General features: G+C 44.6%; 1 protein-coding gene across 2 annotated transcripts in view; it reads right to left on the bottom strand.

Annotated features, from left to right (window-relative positions):
* The window catches only part of Srgap1 (SLIT-ROBO Rho GTPase activating protein 1), a 273,611-nt gene that overhangs the window by 32,307 nt on the left and 226,523 nt on the right, over nt 1-14,781 (bottom strand). The window contains exons 11-15 of one of the 2 annotated variants that reach the window (XM_038314549.1): nt 13,651-13,678; nt 11,241-11,343; nt 7,683-7,743; nt 7,401-7,478; nt 5,012-5,146 (exon numbers count right to left, since the gene is read on the bottom strand). In XM_038314549.1, coding sequence (XP_038170477.1) covers nt 5,012-5,146; nt 7,401-7,478; nt 7,683-7,743; nt 11,241-11,343; nt 13,651-13,678 — 405 coding nt within the window. Of the gene's footprint in view, nt 1-5,011; nt 5,147-7,400; nt 7,479-7,682; nt 7,744-10,676; nt 10,711-11,240; nt 11,344-13,650; nt 13,679-14,781 lie in introns of both variants that reach the window. The other variant, XM_038314550.1, reaches the window with a different exon arrangement.

Raw genomic sequence — 14,781 nt, 5'->3', positions numbered from 1 at the left:
TGCAGAATCGGAGAGGCACTGGGAGAGCTGCCATTCTCCCCAGGTAGAGGACCAATGGATGTTCTTATTTAATAACTTGCAACAGTGATTGTAGATTAATTGCATATTGGCTAGTTATAAAAAGCACGGACTGCCTACTTAATGGCTCCGAGGAATTGCTGACTTTAGGGTGTAGCAGCGGTATCAGGGTCATTTCACATGTTGACACACACACGGTGAAGATGTTTATCACACACACAACGTTTCTCAGTGGTTTTCATGCTGCTGTGTCACTCCGGGCCGTGGGATTATTATTTTGTTCTGTGTGCTTCTAAGCCATTTCCAACCACTTTGAAACGATCCCCTGCCGTTTTGTGATGAGAACACTGATGGAAAGAGAATTTCTCATCTCCCAGAGGTACAAACACACCATACACGCTATTATGTCACAGGGAAGACAGCCGAGGCCAGCAGAGCTAGACCCACCGAGAGGCAGGAATTGTTAAAGCTGGGTGATTAATTACAGCGAGGTCACAGGGTTACTGTCTCCTGTAGATGATAAGGAGGAGGAACGCACAGGCAGTAAGGACAGCGTACTTCCACACTGGCTTCAAAAGCACTGTGTGCACGCAGATGCACAAATGCCCAGAAGGGACATTATCATATCACTGCTCCTCTTTGGGTGGTGGCTTACGGGGCGGGGGGGGGGTGGTGGCGTGGAGGGGGGAGGAAATGACAGTATTTTGTCCTGTGTGCTTTTTATGTATTTTAAGAGTTATTTCTGTGACAGGAAAAATATCTTCTGCTATAAAAATGTTTTCTCGTGTCTAAGAAGTCACCTAAATGAGAATACGTTATGCAAATTGAAATGCAAATGTTTAGTCTGGGCCCACAACCAGGCTGGGGGGGAAAAATCAATCCACGTCTTCCTTGAATAATTGCTTGGCTGTATACCTCAGGAATCCAGAGCTATGCTGCCCAGACCGCAGGTGTGACCTAGGGCACTCACAGAGCCATTCAGAAAGCAGCCAGTTGAAAGAAGCAAAAATGAAATTGTTTGGGTGAGAAACTGAGAAGCAATGAGGCCCGTCATTTTCCAATGTACATTTAATCTGATTTCATCATGTGCTCATCAGGGTAAACTGGAGGGAGTTTCCAGTGGGCTGGGGAATGGCTTGCGTACATTACCCACAGAGAACGCTGCTACACCCCCTCCCCCTCTACTACACGTGTCTAAGCTTCCCAGGAGGCTCTGTAGAGACACAGAGAGAGGCAGGATAGCAACTCAAGCACACATGCAGGATTCTTTCAAACAATCCAAAAATAGGTAAGAAGAAAGCTCTTGGTGTTTCAGGAACCTACATAAGCTCCTGGGAAGAATGAAAGGGAGACCTTCCCGTGTGAACTGTCACATGAAATGACCTTAATAGGAAAAATCAAAGCCAATCACTGTGACGTAAGATGTCACAGGTAAAAACGGCCTATGACCCCGAGATTTCTCCCCACTAAAACTTTTACTCTCAGCCTCCCCAGCAACACTAGCTTATGCTGCAGACATCCATACCGCATTTATTCTCTTTCTTGTTAGATTTTAACTTTCTCGAATGCAAGAATCAAGTCCTGGAATCATCAGAAAGCTCTGTTTTGCAAGTCAGATGTCTTGCTAAATAGTTAAACCCCAGGCTGCAAATGCACCCCAAAGTCTGCTGCCCTAACACTTCCTGAGTCTTCTGTAAGGCGTGGCTCTTGGAATGGGGATGCAGCTCACTGGTGGAATGCAAGGCTTGGGTTTGAACCTCAGTACTGGAAAAAACAAAACAAAACAAAATAAAGCAAAAAGCCCACTACCACCAGCGAGATGGTCAGATGTGCAAGTCTGACAAGCTGAACTGAATCCCTGGATTCCCCAGTGGAGGAGATAACTGACAGCTGTCCTCTGGTCTCACATGTACATCAAGACATGTGTGCCCTACCAACACATACACACACACACACAAACACATACACATACACACACACAAATAGTAAACAAAGAATTCCATATACTTCTCATTTTCTCCTTCTTAGTCTGCATATTTTGGTAAGCCCAATTTGCTGAAAACACTTGAGTTGGAACCAAGCTAATGTTTTGGACAGCACAACTTCATTTCTAAAGGCACCTGAAGCAACTATGCCGGAGAAAGACATTTGGCAGAGCAGTTAGACTAGTAAGTGGCTGTATCAGGTCCCGGCGCATGTGACCTGAGCTCCCCTTAGGCACAGCTGTCACAGAAAGGACTGGTGACGCGGATGGAGACTTACTTTGTCTACGCACGATGTTAAACACTTTACCTGAGCTGTCTAATTTTTTCTTCACATAGACTCTACGAAGCTCAAGAAACAAGTTAGTTAATAAGATTAAGTATTAACCTCAGCCCACCTTTAGAAAGCTCGCAAAGCCAGTATTTGAGCCTAAATCTTCCTGACCCGGTTACCTCAATTATTAATGCCAACAATGGAATGCTGTTTCTCACCCATGAAAGCGTCAAATGACTCAGTTAACTGGCAATGCAGCCCCATGGTCTTTGCCAAGCTGTTGCATTTGACTGACATGATATATATCCTCAGGAAACCACAGAAAGACACAGGTGACCAGACTTAACATCTTTGGTATGGACAAGAGGAACTTTCTCGACATGGCCAGCTGGGCCGGCAGTTGCTGCAAGGACTCAGCCTACGAAGGAACCATGGGACGTTCACACCACTCACCCATCCGAATTCCACACAGGATATCTGCCTGGAACGTCTGGGGAGTCTGACAGCTGAGGCTGACATACACTGAGAGCCAGGACTTCGCTGATGCCGGCAAGGGGACTTCCGGTGCTAAGTTGTTCTTTTCATTTCAACTTTACCAATAACAATGGACTGAACACTTACTGCATACTGAGAATTAACTGTGGCAAGCGTGGGCTACAAACCTGAACGTCCCAGCAGCCCTCCCCAACTGCGGGGCTAACCACGGCACCGCATTGAGGAGATGCAGGCTTCCTGAGATCTGAATGTATTACACATTGGGTTCTTACAGTCCGGTGGTGTACCGAATAAGGCTCTGCTCACTGTACCGATGACAGACTATGGCGAAGTAGGCTTACAGAATGTGCCTACCTTCGCAGAGATGGCGAGCCAGTGGTGAGCTGAGATGTGAGCCTAGGCTGCCTGTGCAAGGCCAGACTGCTTGACCTCGACCCTAAAGCCACTGTCTTGTAGGAGGAGACAGAGACAGATTTATAGAAGTACAGTGTGGACAATAGGAATAAGAAAAGAAAAAAAAGAAACGGATGCAAATGTTATTCTGGTTTATTTTGTGAGCTTGATATAGTCATTGGGAAGATAGAACCTCAGCTAAGAAGGTGTCCCTACTAGACTGGCCTATAGGAAAGCCCACGGGTCATTTTATTGATTAGTAATTGACACGAGGGGCCCCAGATCACTGGAGGGGTGCTACCCTAGGGTAGCTGATCCTAGGTGAAAGCTTGCAAAGGCCATAGGATATAAAGCCAGTAAGCACTGCTTCCGACCAGCCTTTGCAGCATCAGCTCCTGCCTCCGGGTTTTTGCCCTGACTTTCATCAGCTCTGGCCTGTTAACCCGGAAGTACAAGAGGAAATAAGCCCTTCCCTCTCCAGGCTGCTTTTGGCTATGGTGTTTTATAATAGTAACAGAAACCCTCAAACAGATATATAGAGTAGAATGTCGGTAAAGGGGAAGGTGACTGACTAACTCCATGTGGGGTGGGAAGGAGGATGGCTGGCATTCTTGGGGAAATGCCAGGTTGGCAAAGCCTTCACAGCAGGTAGCAGTGGCCTGGGCAAAGGCATGGAGGTGTGGTGCGTACGCTGTTTGGTGAGCCACCCTGCATGTTTCAACAGTTGGAAAGAGTTGGGCAGGTGAGGCGAGGCAGTAGAAAGAGAGTCCGGCTCCCGGAGAAGACAGGATACAGGATTGATTCACTTCTCTGACTTGGCCTTATCAGGAAGAATGTTTTTATGTGGGACTCAAGGAAATAGGCTTTCAGCGGTAGAGGACAGTGACTGGATTCACCTGTTTGAATCTGTGAACAAGATGGAAGGGCGGGGAGGGGAGGGAGGAGCACACCTGGAATTGGAGCTCGCTTGCAGTGATAGTGAGGGAACCAAGGGACAGGGAACGGGCTTTAGAGCAGAGGTCAAGGCAGTGGACTTGTTAATTCAGTGGGCATCTGATTTGGGGATGGGGTGAGGCGGGACTAGGGGCGGGGAGGTTTTATTCTTAAGAGTGAAATCTGATTCTTAGGAAACCTTCCGCGGTCGAGGTCAGCTGGACTTCTGGCGGGGGACACAGACACGGACGGAGAGCGGTTCTGCATTTACAGACTCAGGACATCTGACGGCAGTTCTAACTGAGGCTTGCTGCCATGATTTTCAGTGTCCTCTGTGAAGTGTCAAATCCCCCACTGAAGGAAAAACCACCAGTGTTTTGCTGGTGACTAACCACCAACCTCACACTGCACTGAACACATCTGCCTATAGGCTCGGGATCCCCGCTGACAGATAATTACCACTTGGTGTTCGCGTACCATAAAAATGGCCTTTCATCTCACTTTACCTCATTCCTTGAAGGACTATTAAAAGATATTTTAACATCTTTTGAGAAAATCAAGATGGAAAAGGCTACATTCCCAAGCTTATATTGTTTTCTTGGCACATTTTTTTTTTTTAGTTGTTGTTGTTTTTGTTTTTGTTTTTTTTCTTTCATTTTTTTGGTGACCAAGAGATCAGTTCCCAGATCCATGAAGCCCCAGGGTGTTCAGAAACAAAGTCCACGCAGCTCAGGGTGAAGGTGACTCATAGTGGACCCAGAAGGAAACAAATGGCCTCAGGCAGTTGGGGGTGGCATAAATGGGGCTTGGGGTGGGGTAGGTGGGTGAGGGCAGCTGCCTTTCCAGGAAGTTGGTGAGGAAAAGAATTCCCTTGAGGAAAGAATGAGGAAAATGGAAGAGGGGCAGGTTCACTTACTGATACAAGAAATCAGGTCATTAAACCTTTCCTTGGGAAAGAGGGGGTTTTCCAGCCCCCGGAAGTAGAGCTTCAGAACTCCGGCCACAGAGTTAATATCGTGGTTGCTCTGGTCATCGGCCAAAGGGTTTTCACCTAAAAGAGAATTTATACACAGTTATATACACAGCACTTTTTTTTCCCTCAACAAAAACCTGAGTGTACACACACACACACACACACACACACACACACACACACACGGACACATGAGTCTTTTAATTATGTTCTCTGAAAGATTATATGGTACTAAAATTGAAATAATTGGTTTAGATATCCTACCCCATGATTAACCTAAAAATAGTTGGCTAAAATAAAGCTTAAAAAAGTCTTATGCTACCAAACACTCCCTTAGAACTTGCCCAAATCTTAAAATAAAACATTGTAGGGTTTATAATTTTACCCAGCATCTTTTTTATAAAGCTAAATTCAGTAAGCTTAGGTTGACATGAACTAGGAAAAACTACATTCAGCGTTTCTTATTTGCCTGGGAGAGAGATACAGTTGAGGTTGGTCTGGCTATGCAACGCGGGTCAGCAACATTTTCCAGAAGTCCCTGACATGGGCTGCGGACACCTGCACTAAGTCAGCAGCTATTCGTGGAGGTGGCATGGTGGGCTGATGGCATATTTGAAAGCCGCCTTCAACAGTGGGAGACTCTGGGGCCAGGGGAGGAGACTTGAAAAATAAACCCTTAGTCATTCCCAGGACTTTGTGTGAAAAGTGAATGTTAAAAAAAAAAAAAATTGACCCCAAACAGAACTATAGTTTCCTTTAGGACAAATGGGTCTAAGATATTAGTGGGCTCCTTACTCTCCCTTCCTGGGAGGGAATATGAATCGGATTCCTTCGGAGCACAGCACGGCACAGAGCCGTACATCAAACTCCACTGTGCACTGTGTCTGGCCTTCCTTCCCACAGCTCACAGCCATTACACCTTACCACAGGCTTGCCTTTGGGGGAGCTTATTCTCAGGGGCCTCCTGCTTCCCTTTTCTGTTTTATAGGGCAGAAAATTGCTGAGCGTGAACTCAGCAGAATCACTTGTATTATTATTACTATTTATTATTATTATTATTAGTTTTACCCTTTGAGAGAAAAATCTCACCTAGGTATTCAAAATCAAGAGGAACTTCCAAGGTTAAATAACAAAGTATTCATTTGTCTGTGGAGACCACAAAGAGCTCTGTGCTTAGCCACTTCCACAGGCCCTGACCACAGGTAGGAGGCGTGGCCTGCTTAACTGCTGATGATTGACTGGTCTGTCCCACGTGTATTGGTTGGAGACTTGGAAACCAGAAAAGGACATTGTGGTGCCAAGTCTACCTCTTCAACCAAGGTGTCCGTCCACTTCAAAGGGCTCCATGGCAACGCTAGGTCAGAGACAACAGGACACACAGGGAGATGGCAGAAAACCCCACGCCATCACCGCTCTGCATTTCTACCCTGACTGCCGAGCAGAGGGAAGGCACAGATAAATCCAGAAGTAGATGCAATGCAAATCACGATAATCCAGAAGTAGATGCAATGCAAATCACGATTGTTGGCAAGTATTAATAACCAACAGCAGCCGGGCGGTGGTGGCGCACACCTTTAATCCCAGCACTTGGGAGGCAGAGGAAGGTGGATCTCTGTGAGTTCGAGGCCAGCCTGGTCTACAAGAGCTAGCTGCAGGACAGGCTCCAAAGCTATAGAGAAACTCTGTCTCGAAAAACAAACAAACAAACAAACAAACAAAAAACCCAACAGCATCGTGAAAGGTCAGCTATTTTCATAGGTCAGACCTATACCACGTAATAACCCTGGGGTTTTGCATATGAGGAAACAGGTAAAATTAAGACTGGAATACCTTGGCCAAATCCCACCATCAGCAATAAAAGAGACTTTGATTCAGTCTGAGTCTTCCTGGCTCGGTATATGGTTTTTGAGAATTATAATGCACTCATTAACAGTTTGGTCCAACTTGTGTCTCAGCCAATCACGAACAAAAAGAAGGCACCGACCCAGGCCACAGGAAGGGAGCAAGCAAGGTAAGAGGGTAGGAGGACGGAGAGAGCCACTGATGGAGACAGAGTGGGAAGGAGATGCCCCACCCCCACCATGTAGGCTGAGTCTAGAACCCCTTCTAGAACCCGGTCAGGTGCCACCTTGACACATGCCAAGGGTAGTCAATGTGAATCCTAAACCCAGGGACCAAGCTCATAGAAATATTTCACAGAAATAACTCCTTCCCCAGCTCGTGCAAAATGGAGGTTTGGAGGCCGCTCAGAGTTGAGTATGCTGGGCAGAAAACAGAAGAGAGTAAACGGTTTTTCAACACGTTTTACTTATGGGGAGAGACATTCAGTTACCTCTCTCGAAGGAATTTTTGATATCGTTCACTTCCACCTGGGAACCAGACACTCTGAAAATCCCCTGATGCTGAAGACCTACGGAGCGACAGAAGAGACAATGTGAGTAACCCTGCTGAAGACTTCCGGGCAACAGAAGGGAGAGCATGAGAAACTCTCTCCTGCCCTACAACCTCCACCCCCACTGCTGCCGCAAGAATAAAACTCCAGCAACAAACATGCTTTCGGGAACAAACCCACTACTTGCTTTTAAATGAGGATTCCATGGTGAAGACTGCTTACCATAGAGATTAATGAACCGAATGCAGCTTTCCACAATAAGAGGGATAACCTGGCCTGAGTCCTGGGGAGAGAGACGGAAACCGGGAAATGTCAGAGAGGGTGAGTCACATGGAGAAATAACCTCATAGTTTAGTCATTAGAGAGCTTTGCCCTAGTCAGGTGATCTCTTCCAAATACTCCCAACCCCAAATCCTCCTGAAAGAATTAAGAACAACAGAAAGAGAGACAACACAGATGTGTAGACAAAGGTGCATTTCGGTTCTGAAGCAAGCTAAATTAAATACATTTAACATAAGCTGTCCTAGAAAAACTAAGAAGCTAACTCACGTTTGGAGGAGCGGTGGTTGTGATCCCCCAGCTGGGAGGCTGAGTTGGAGGTGAGAATGGAGAATACCGTCACCTCACACAAGAGCAACAAGGGCCAAAACCTAACTTAGGTGTTTATGCCGAAATGAGTAGCTCATTTTGAGAGGTTACTCAAAGTGATCAGTGTGGAGCATGTCAGAAGAATGTCGTAGGGCTCAACTGCAGTGCCTCTGCCTGATTGGCTGGTTCGGGATTCTTAGGACCCTCCCCATCACATCACTAGGTCCACAGCACTGGGGTGGTGGCAGTCTCTAAAGCCTGCTGTATTTACTTAGTCTGCATCAGAACTTACTGGCCTCATAAACTTAGCCCGTCTTAAGGATGAAGACGAGGAAGCCTGCTTTGGCTTTCTTGGTCCAACACCTTGTAAAATGGTCACCATCCTCCACTAAGAAAATGCTGGAAATGATTTAAAAGCCACATGTATAGGATGACAAATGAGCTGAGGGGCCACAGAAGCCAGGTAAACATGCACTCTGGGAGTTATAAAGAATGACTAGGGATGGTGTCGCTTCACACGTCCTTTAAGACCCATCTTTTAGGAATTAGATCTCTCCAGGAAACTCAGGACTTGAAAGGAACCAGCTGACATTGGGCACACACTCCTGAGGAGTTTTATTCCGAAACGTTAAGAACTTGGTCTTAACGTACTAGGGCAATTCGGACTGTTAACTTTGCCAGTCCAGCTGGGAAGGAGAGACTGGGAATGATGCCTCTTGGCGGCCCAAACTCTTCTGCCTGTCTTCATTGTCTCCAGAGTGGGCACCGTGCTTCTTAAGACACAGTTTTACTGTCCAGCTTTAAGGCAATCAGTGTCTAAGCCACTTAATGTTTCCATTACTTCTGGAGACGGTATTAGGTTTTTCTAATTAGTTCATTTGTTTTAGGAGCATACTTTTTTTTTTTTTTTTATGAATTCCTTAAAGAAGAGGCTTAAAAAGGAAAACACATTTTAGTGAAGGGCTAGTTGGCTCATGAACAGTGATGTGATCACATCAAAATCTACGGAGTACACGAAGGCACCTTTTTCTGTAAGACACAAGCATGGCTTAATGGAAGTAACATTTTATAAACAACTCATGTCACACTGCAATTTAAAAGAGCGACAAACAGTTTTTAAGTGAGAGATGAAAAAGAAGATTAGTTTACATCTCCGCTGAACTTAGCATGAAGACAGAGAATAAAAGATTAAAAGAAAACTGTTTGCACTCAGCGAGTTCGCATCTTCATGGCATGATATGAACTATTCTCGTCCTCACAGTCCTTAGATGACGGCTGATTTCTTCACCAAGATCAGTATCTCATTTAGATAGAGTGCACTTTATAGTCAAAATATAACGAGCATTTTAATCTCATAGATGCCAGATGTTTGGGTTGAAAATATTTAACAAGGAGTGAAATTATGGGCTACTACCATTCAATCTTCTCTCTGTGTCTCAGTTTCCCTGTGGGAAGATGGTTTTGCTCTTGTTTCATGGTGCAATTTGGGAGAGCTCAGATGCACTTTCTAGAAGTAGAGAGAGAAACCTCAGCACCTCTCGGTTGCCCGGGTGCCAGAGACTCTTGAGTGTTCCATCTGCACAGCACACACAATGGATTTTTTATGACAATGCCCTTAGTCTTTCTTTATTTCCTAGGTTTGCTTGCCTTTAGCTGACAGTTTTTAGCGGAGAATTATCAAAATCCCTACTGTGTGCATCATCTTAAGCAGCTGTTCCTGCACCACAGCAGCGAAGGGAGCAGAAGGGTTCCTTTGCCTTGCTGGCTTCTCCGCCTTCTCCCCGTGCCAGGTTATCAAGGGCATAGCTCGCTGTCTTCCTTTGATTGCTTCCCTCTTTCTGTTTAACTAGTCTCTGTCTATAAGCTATGGGGTAGAAAACTAGATATTGAAATTTGACAATAATTTATATTAAATTAGAGTCAATGGGAGCTTAAGGCTCAAGGCAATGGCTTTGTGATTGCGATTTAGCTTGTTTGGTGGTCTTTCACTTAATCCCAGGGTTAGGGCTCGCTTTCAAGGCTTCCAGAGGTTTCTCATTTCTCTCTCTGTATGCACACAAGTATGGATGTATTTAAGTGTCATGTATGCAGCACAGACATAACATTAATGCAATCTTTTTAATTGTTAGTGCACAGATTTAATAAATAGATCTATCCTTAAGGAAGTTAAGATGTCTATAACATAGAAATTATGGACTGTATCATATATTTAAAATGTCATTTTTCTATTATAGTTAGTTTTCAAAAACACTGTAGCCCATTTCACGAAATGTTATCTCTAACAGGAAAGTCTCTTTTTCATGCAATTTACATAAGAATCCACAATTAAATATTAAATATGTATTTGATATTTAACACTGACTTTTCCTAGCACAAATTGCATGCTTTTGCTGAATGCATCAGGTAAAAACTGATTCATCCACTCTTATTGGTGAGGCTTATTCCTCTTTAATTAGTGTCTACTTCCCACAGGTTTTTCTAAGTAAAGCCTATTTATAAACTGTCTAATTTCCAACTGCAAACATTTTTCTTTTAAAGACCATAGAAACTCCAATTAAAGCCAAGCATGGGTAGGACTCGCAAATGATGCCAGCGCATAGAGACCCCCGCTTCCCTCCGGCACAATACCTGATGTCTCGCGTGAGAATTCCTTCGTCCCCGGCTAGAAGCATTATCAGAAATACAGGATGAGAAAGAAGGCAGAGAGTAAACACAGCAGAGGTACAAGATACAGACTTCAGGGCTGTACAAAATTTATCCAATATAATGAATTCCTTAAGTCATGAGAAAGCCAGACTCGTGCCTTGCTTCAGAGAGAGGCTAACACAGATTTAAAAGACATATGCAGTGTGCCATTTCATTTGCACAAGTAAAGAGACAATATTTAATCAAGCTTGTCTTTTCCCTTTTCCTGCAAATTTTGGCTTGGAAAAAGGAAAAAAAAAATGGGGCTTTTTCTTTGATATGATATGATATCACTGTACGATAATGCCCACATTTATTTTTTTCTTCAGAAGATTCTCAATCCAAATATTCTCTCTTCTCTGACTTCAGGAAATATTATATTGATTTTCTGGGGGAAGCAAAGAGCCCCAGGACAGACTCGGACATAATGACCCGCCTCATTCACGGGAGGCTGAGACCATTATAGTGAGAAGCAGGGAGGTCAGCCACTGGTGACTGATGCAGTACCTTGACGAATGTCTCCAAATCCCCATTAAACAACTTAGCATTATACTGGGAGCGGGGCCTGGACTTCCTGTGTTTCTGGGGCTTAGGGGGGACGTTTGGAGGCCTAAGGGAAGGGAATATAATTACTGAGCATGGCAGAAATCAGACAATAAATGAAATACCCTTAGGTCATATCAAAATAACAAAGCCAGGGGATCCTGGATTCCTTCCCCACCCCAGCCCAGGAGAAAACACTCTCATCCTTTTCCTTCCATTCGATTTATGTATTAGAAACGCAGGAGCATTCATTAGACTACAGTGTTCCTATGTGCTGGAACTGGCAAATTTGTTTTGTGTTCCATACTTAAAAATGGCAGGTATTCTAAATTGCTCTTGTGAGCTATCTTGTCAAATGTTATAAGGCCAGGTTTTTGTTTGGTTTATGGAATTACACACCAAAACATAATTATCATCGGGTTTTGAGAGGTTTCCAAATGAGGATTTAAATGTTTTTAGTTAGCTCGTAATTCTCCAGTGCAGGTAATGTTGCATCTGCCCAGCCTTCCTTAGGCATTAATGGGGTTTCATTTTTATGTAAACATTTCCATGAACAGGTCAGTGTTGCTTTAGAGTGTGAGGTCCAGACTTACATGAGGCACTGTTTCGGTAAAAAGCAGGATGCCCTGGCCCACATATCCCCGGGGCAGTAGATCGCACCTGTCCGTGCTGCTCTGGACTCTCCTGCCTGTTGGCTTTGGAGGATAAGCTTTCAGACCTGTACACATGGTCTTTTAGACTTACACACATCCTGGGTGCCAAATCCTGCATGGATTGCCTTGCACTACTTCAGGATGAGGAAGCTAAGGCCCCAAATGACCAGACTCAATTTCCACATTTGTACTGGTCATGCCTACAGACTTGTGCTTGTCCTTTGTGAAGCTGTCCTTTGGACTAATGACCTTTTAAGTTCATTTGGCTCCAGTTCGGAAAGCCCAGGTTAGAAAGTCTGAAGAATTTCTGTGAGACCCTGAAGAGCTTCATTAACTATTACAGCAGCAATCAACACGTGTAGGAGAGACCCGCTGATTCAGCCTTTCATGGATAAACCCTCAGGTTCTCCCAGCAGGAGGGCCGTGACTAATGGAGCACACAGCCAGCAGCATCTGAAGTCCTGCGGAGCCCAGGAGCTTAAAAGGAGCCTTTGCAAAAACACAGAAGTGCGCCGAGCCCTCTCCGAGAAGGCACACCTTGTCCTCCCACTGCTAACATTTCTGGGATATTTTTATACACTAAATTCCAAGCTGTACATGAAGGAAGGACTGTGGTAGCCGTGAGGAAGTCCTACAACGGGCTGCCAAAAGTTTCATCAGCTCTACCTGATGACGTCACTTTTCAGTATCCTATGTATGATTTCTAATGCTGATTTTTATATTATCAAGAGATGACTGCCCATGAAGAGACAGCGCTACGATACGGCACTCGGAGACACAGGTGTGTCCTGGAACTCTGCCCTGGAGCGTCCAGGCAGGTGGGCGTGTTGCCTCGTGTAAGAGAAGCAATTAAGACAGACTCCGGATTGGCTAACCTGCATAGGAAAGTTACATTTGGAAGGCGGTTCTGACCATCCCTGGGAATCTGCTAACCGGGCCGTTGATGGTCCCTCGTGTTAACAAAACCCTAGTGCACCAAAGCATCAGATACAGAAGCTAGAAGATCTGTTAGAGACCTTCATGTGCCTCTTGCCTCATCCGGAACTCAGCCTCAAACATGTGAAGTCTTGCTATGTCAACCCCTGTGATGTCTGTCTGTCTGCTGTACAAAAGACACCATTCACAAACAAATGTTGCCACGAACATTCCCCAACTCAGACCGGAATCTGCTTCCAAATGTTCTGGCAAGAAGCTTTACTGTCCTACATGGATGTGTGAAGGGGCGGAGGGAGGAAGGATGTGTAAAAGGTGCTATGTGTTAGAATTCACATTTTATTATATCAGATCCAAAAGTGGATAGAGGTATAAAATTCAAAAAAAAAAATTTCAATCTATCTGTAATTTTTAGATAGCATCAAGTGGAGTAGGAACTGGAGAGGTAGGTGATTCCATTTACTGATACAGTCGGTCCACACCCCACGTTACTCGTTAACTTAATTATCGTCAAAAGTGTCAACAGTCTACCCAAAAAGCTAATGTGTTTGGGATGAGATAAATGAAGCCCACCCAACTCTGCTGCAACTGCTTACTAAGTAGCTTTGTGATTCCGCCAAGGACAACCTTAGCACATGTCACCTGGCGAGAACCCAAGCACCTCAAGGTGCTGGCTTCGTCATTTGTCATGCCCCATGCCCGGATGATCTTCTGTAGTTATTAATTGCTCTTGCTAAAGAGAAAAGAAAGTGAGACAGACCACAGATTATGATCAAGTATCTTCATACCTTGTAGTCATATATTCAGCTCTATGACCTGTCAAAAAAATAAAATAAAATAAGTAACGTGAGTGGAATCAGTGGGTTTGATTTGATAATCAAGTGTATCATCAGTCCCTTATCTCAGGATACCGAGTTAATAACGAGTTACAGATCTCTTGGTAGAAAAGATGTAACTAGCATATGATCACAAACAATCCAAGGCCATTATTTTTATAAAATCTCAATCCAAAATTTAACAAATTTTATGGGCTAGAGAAACATGTTTCATTTGGCAGTTTGAGGCAGTTTCTTTCTTTCTTTTTTTTTTTTTTTTTAAAGAGGAGAGATAGCTGTTTGACTAAGCTCAAACAGAAAACGCATCATGCATATCTTAAAGTTCCATGCTAGTGATAGTTATTTGCTCTCTTTTGATTGACAGAAGAGCAAATAGGGTTGGGCGAACACGGTTTCCCATAGAATAAGCTGGTCTTCTCTCTGTGGTATGAAATCAGGGCACCGGGAGGGAACTTGTGTTCCCTGTTCTGAAAGGATGCAGACAACATACAAGGACATTAAATTATTCTACAATCTATCACCTTGTAAGCGAAAAGTCTTTCGTAGTGTTCTGCATCTAAACCGCCAGCTGCTTCTCAAACATACGTATGACCTTCTTGTTGTAAATAATAGGGCTGAATCATTCTAGCATGCTCATGGTCTGTACGCATTTCAAGTGTGCAAACGTCTACAAATGCTGTTGCTCGTTCAGGGTGGGACAGTGTGTCAAGGTGTGGGAGAGTGGAACCACTTAGCCGGTTTGTTTGCAGAATGGTGAGGTGGTTCTGAAGGAGTCTGAAACTACGGCTGGCAGAGAAAGGCCACACTGGAGCACGGGCAGGTGAGTCCTGCCCATCACACAACACAGTGGTTCAGGCCACAAGACAAGGCTAACTGGACAACAGGCTGGTGCGAGTAGTCAGCGAACACTCCCTGGCCACAGCTGAGCCCCTCTCTCTACTTTCTTTTCTTGAATAACTAGTAACACGAAAGACTTGATGCGTGTTGGTTAAATAGGGGACAACGGATATTCTCAGGGGACACCTTTCTCCAGTTAGATCTGAGCCAATACAAGTTGTGGCAAGATCGGATTCTAGCCAGAGC

The sequence above is a fragment of the Arvicola amphibius genome, chromosome 17, assembly GCF_903992535.2.
Source record: "Arvicola amphibius chromosome 17, mArvAmp1.2, whole genome shotgun sequence".
Classification (NCBI taxonomy): domain Eukaryota; kingdom Metazoa; phylum Chordata; class Mammalia; order Rodentia; family Cricetidae; genus Arvicola; species Arvicola amphibius.
This window is presented reverse-complemented; position numbering and strand designations above follow the sequence as displayed.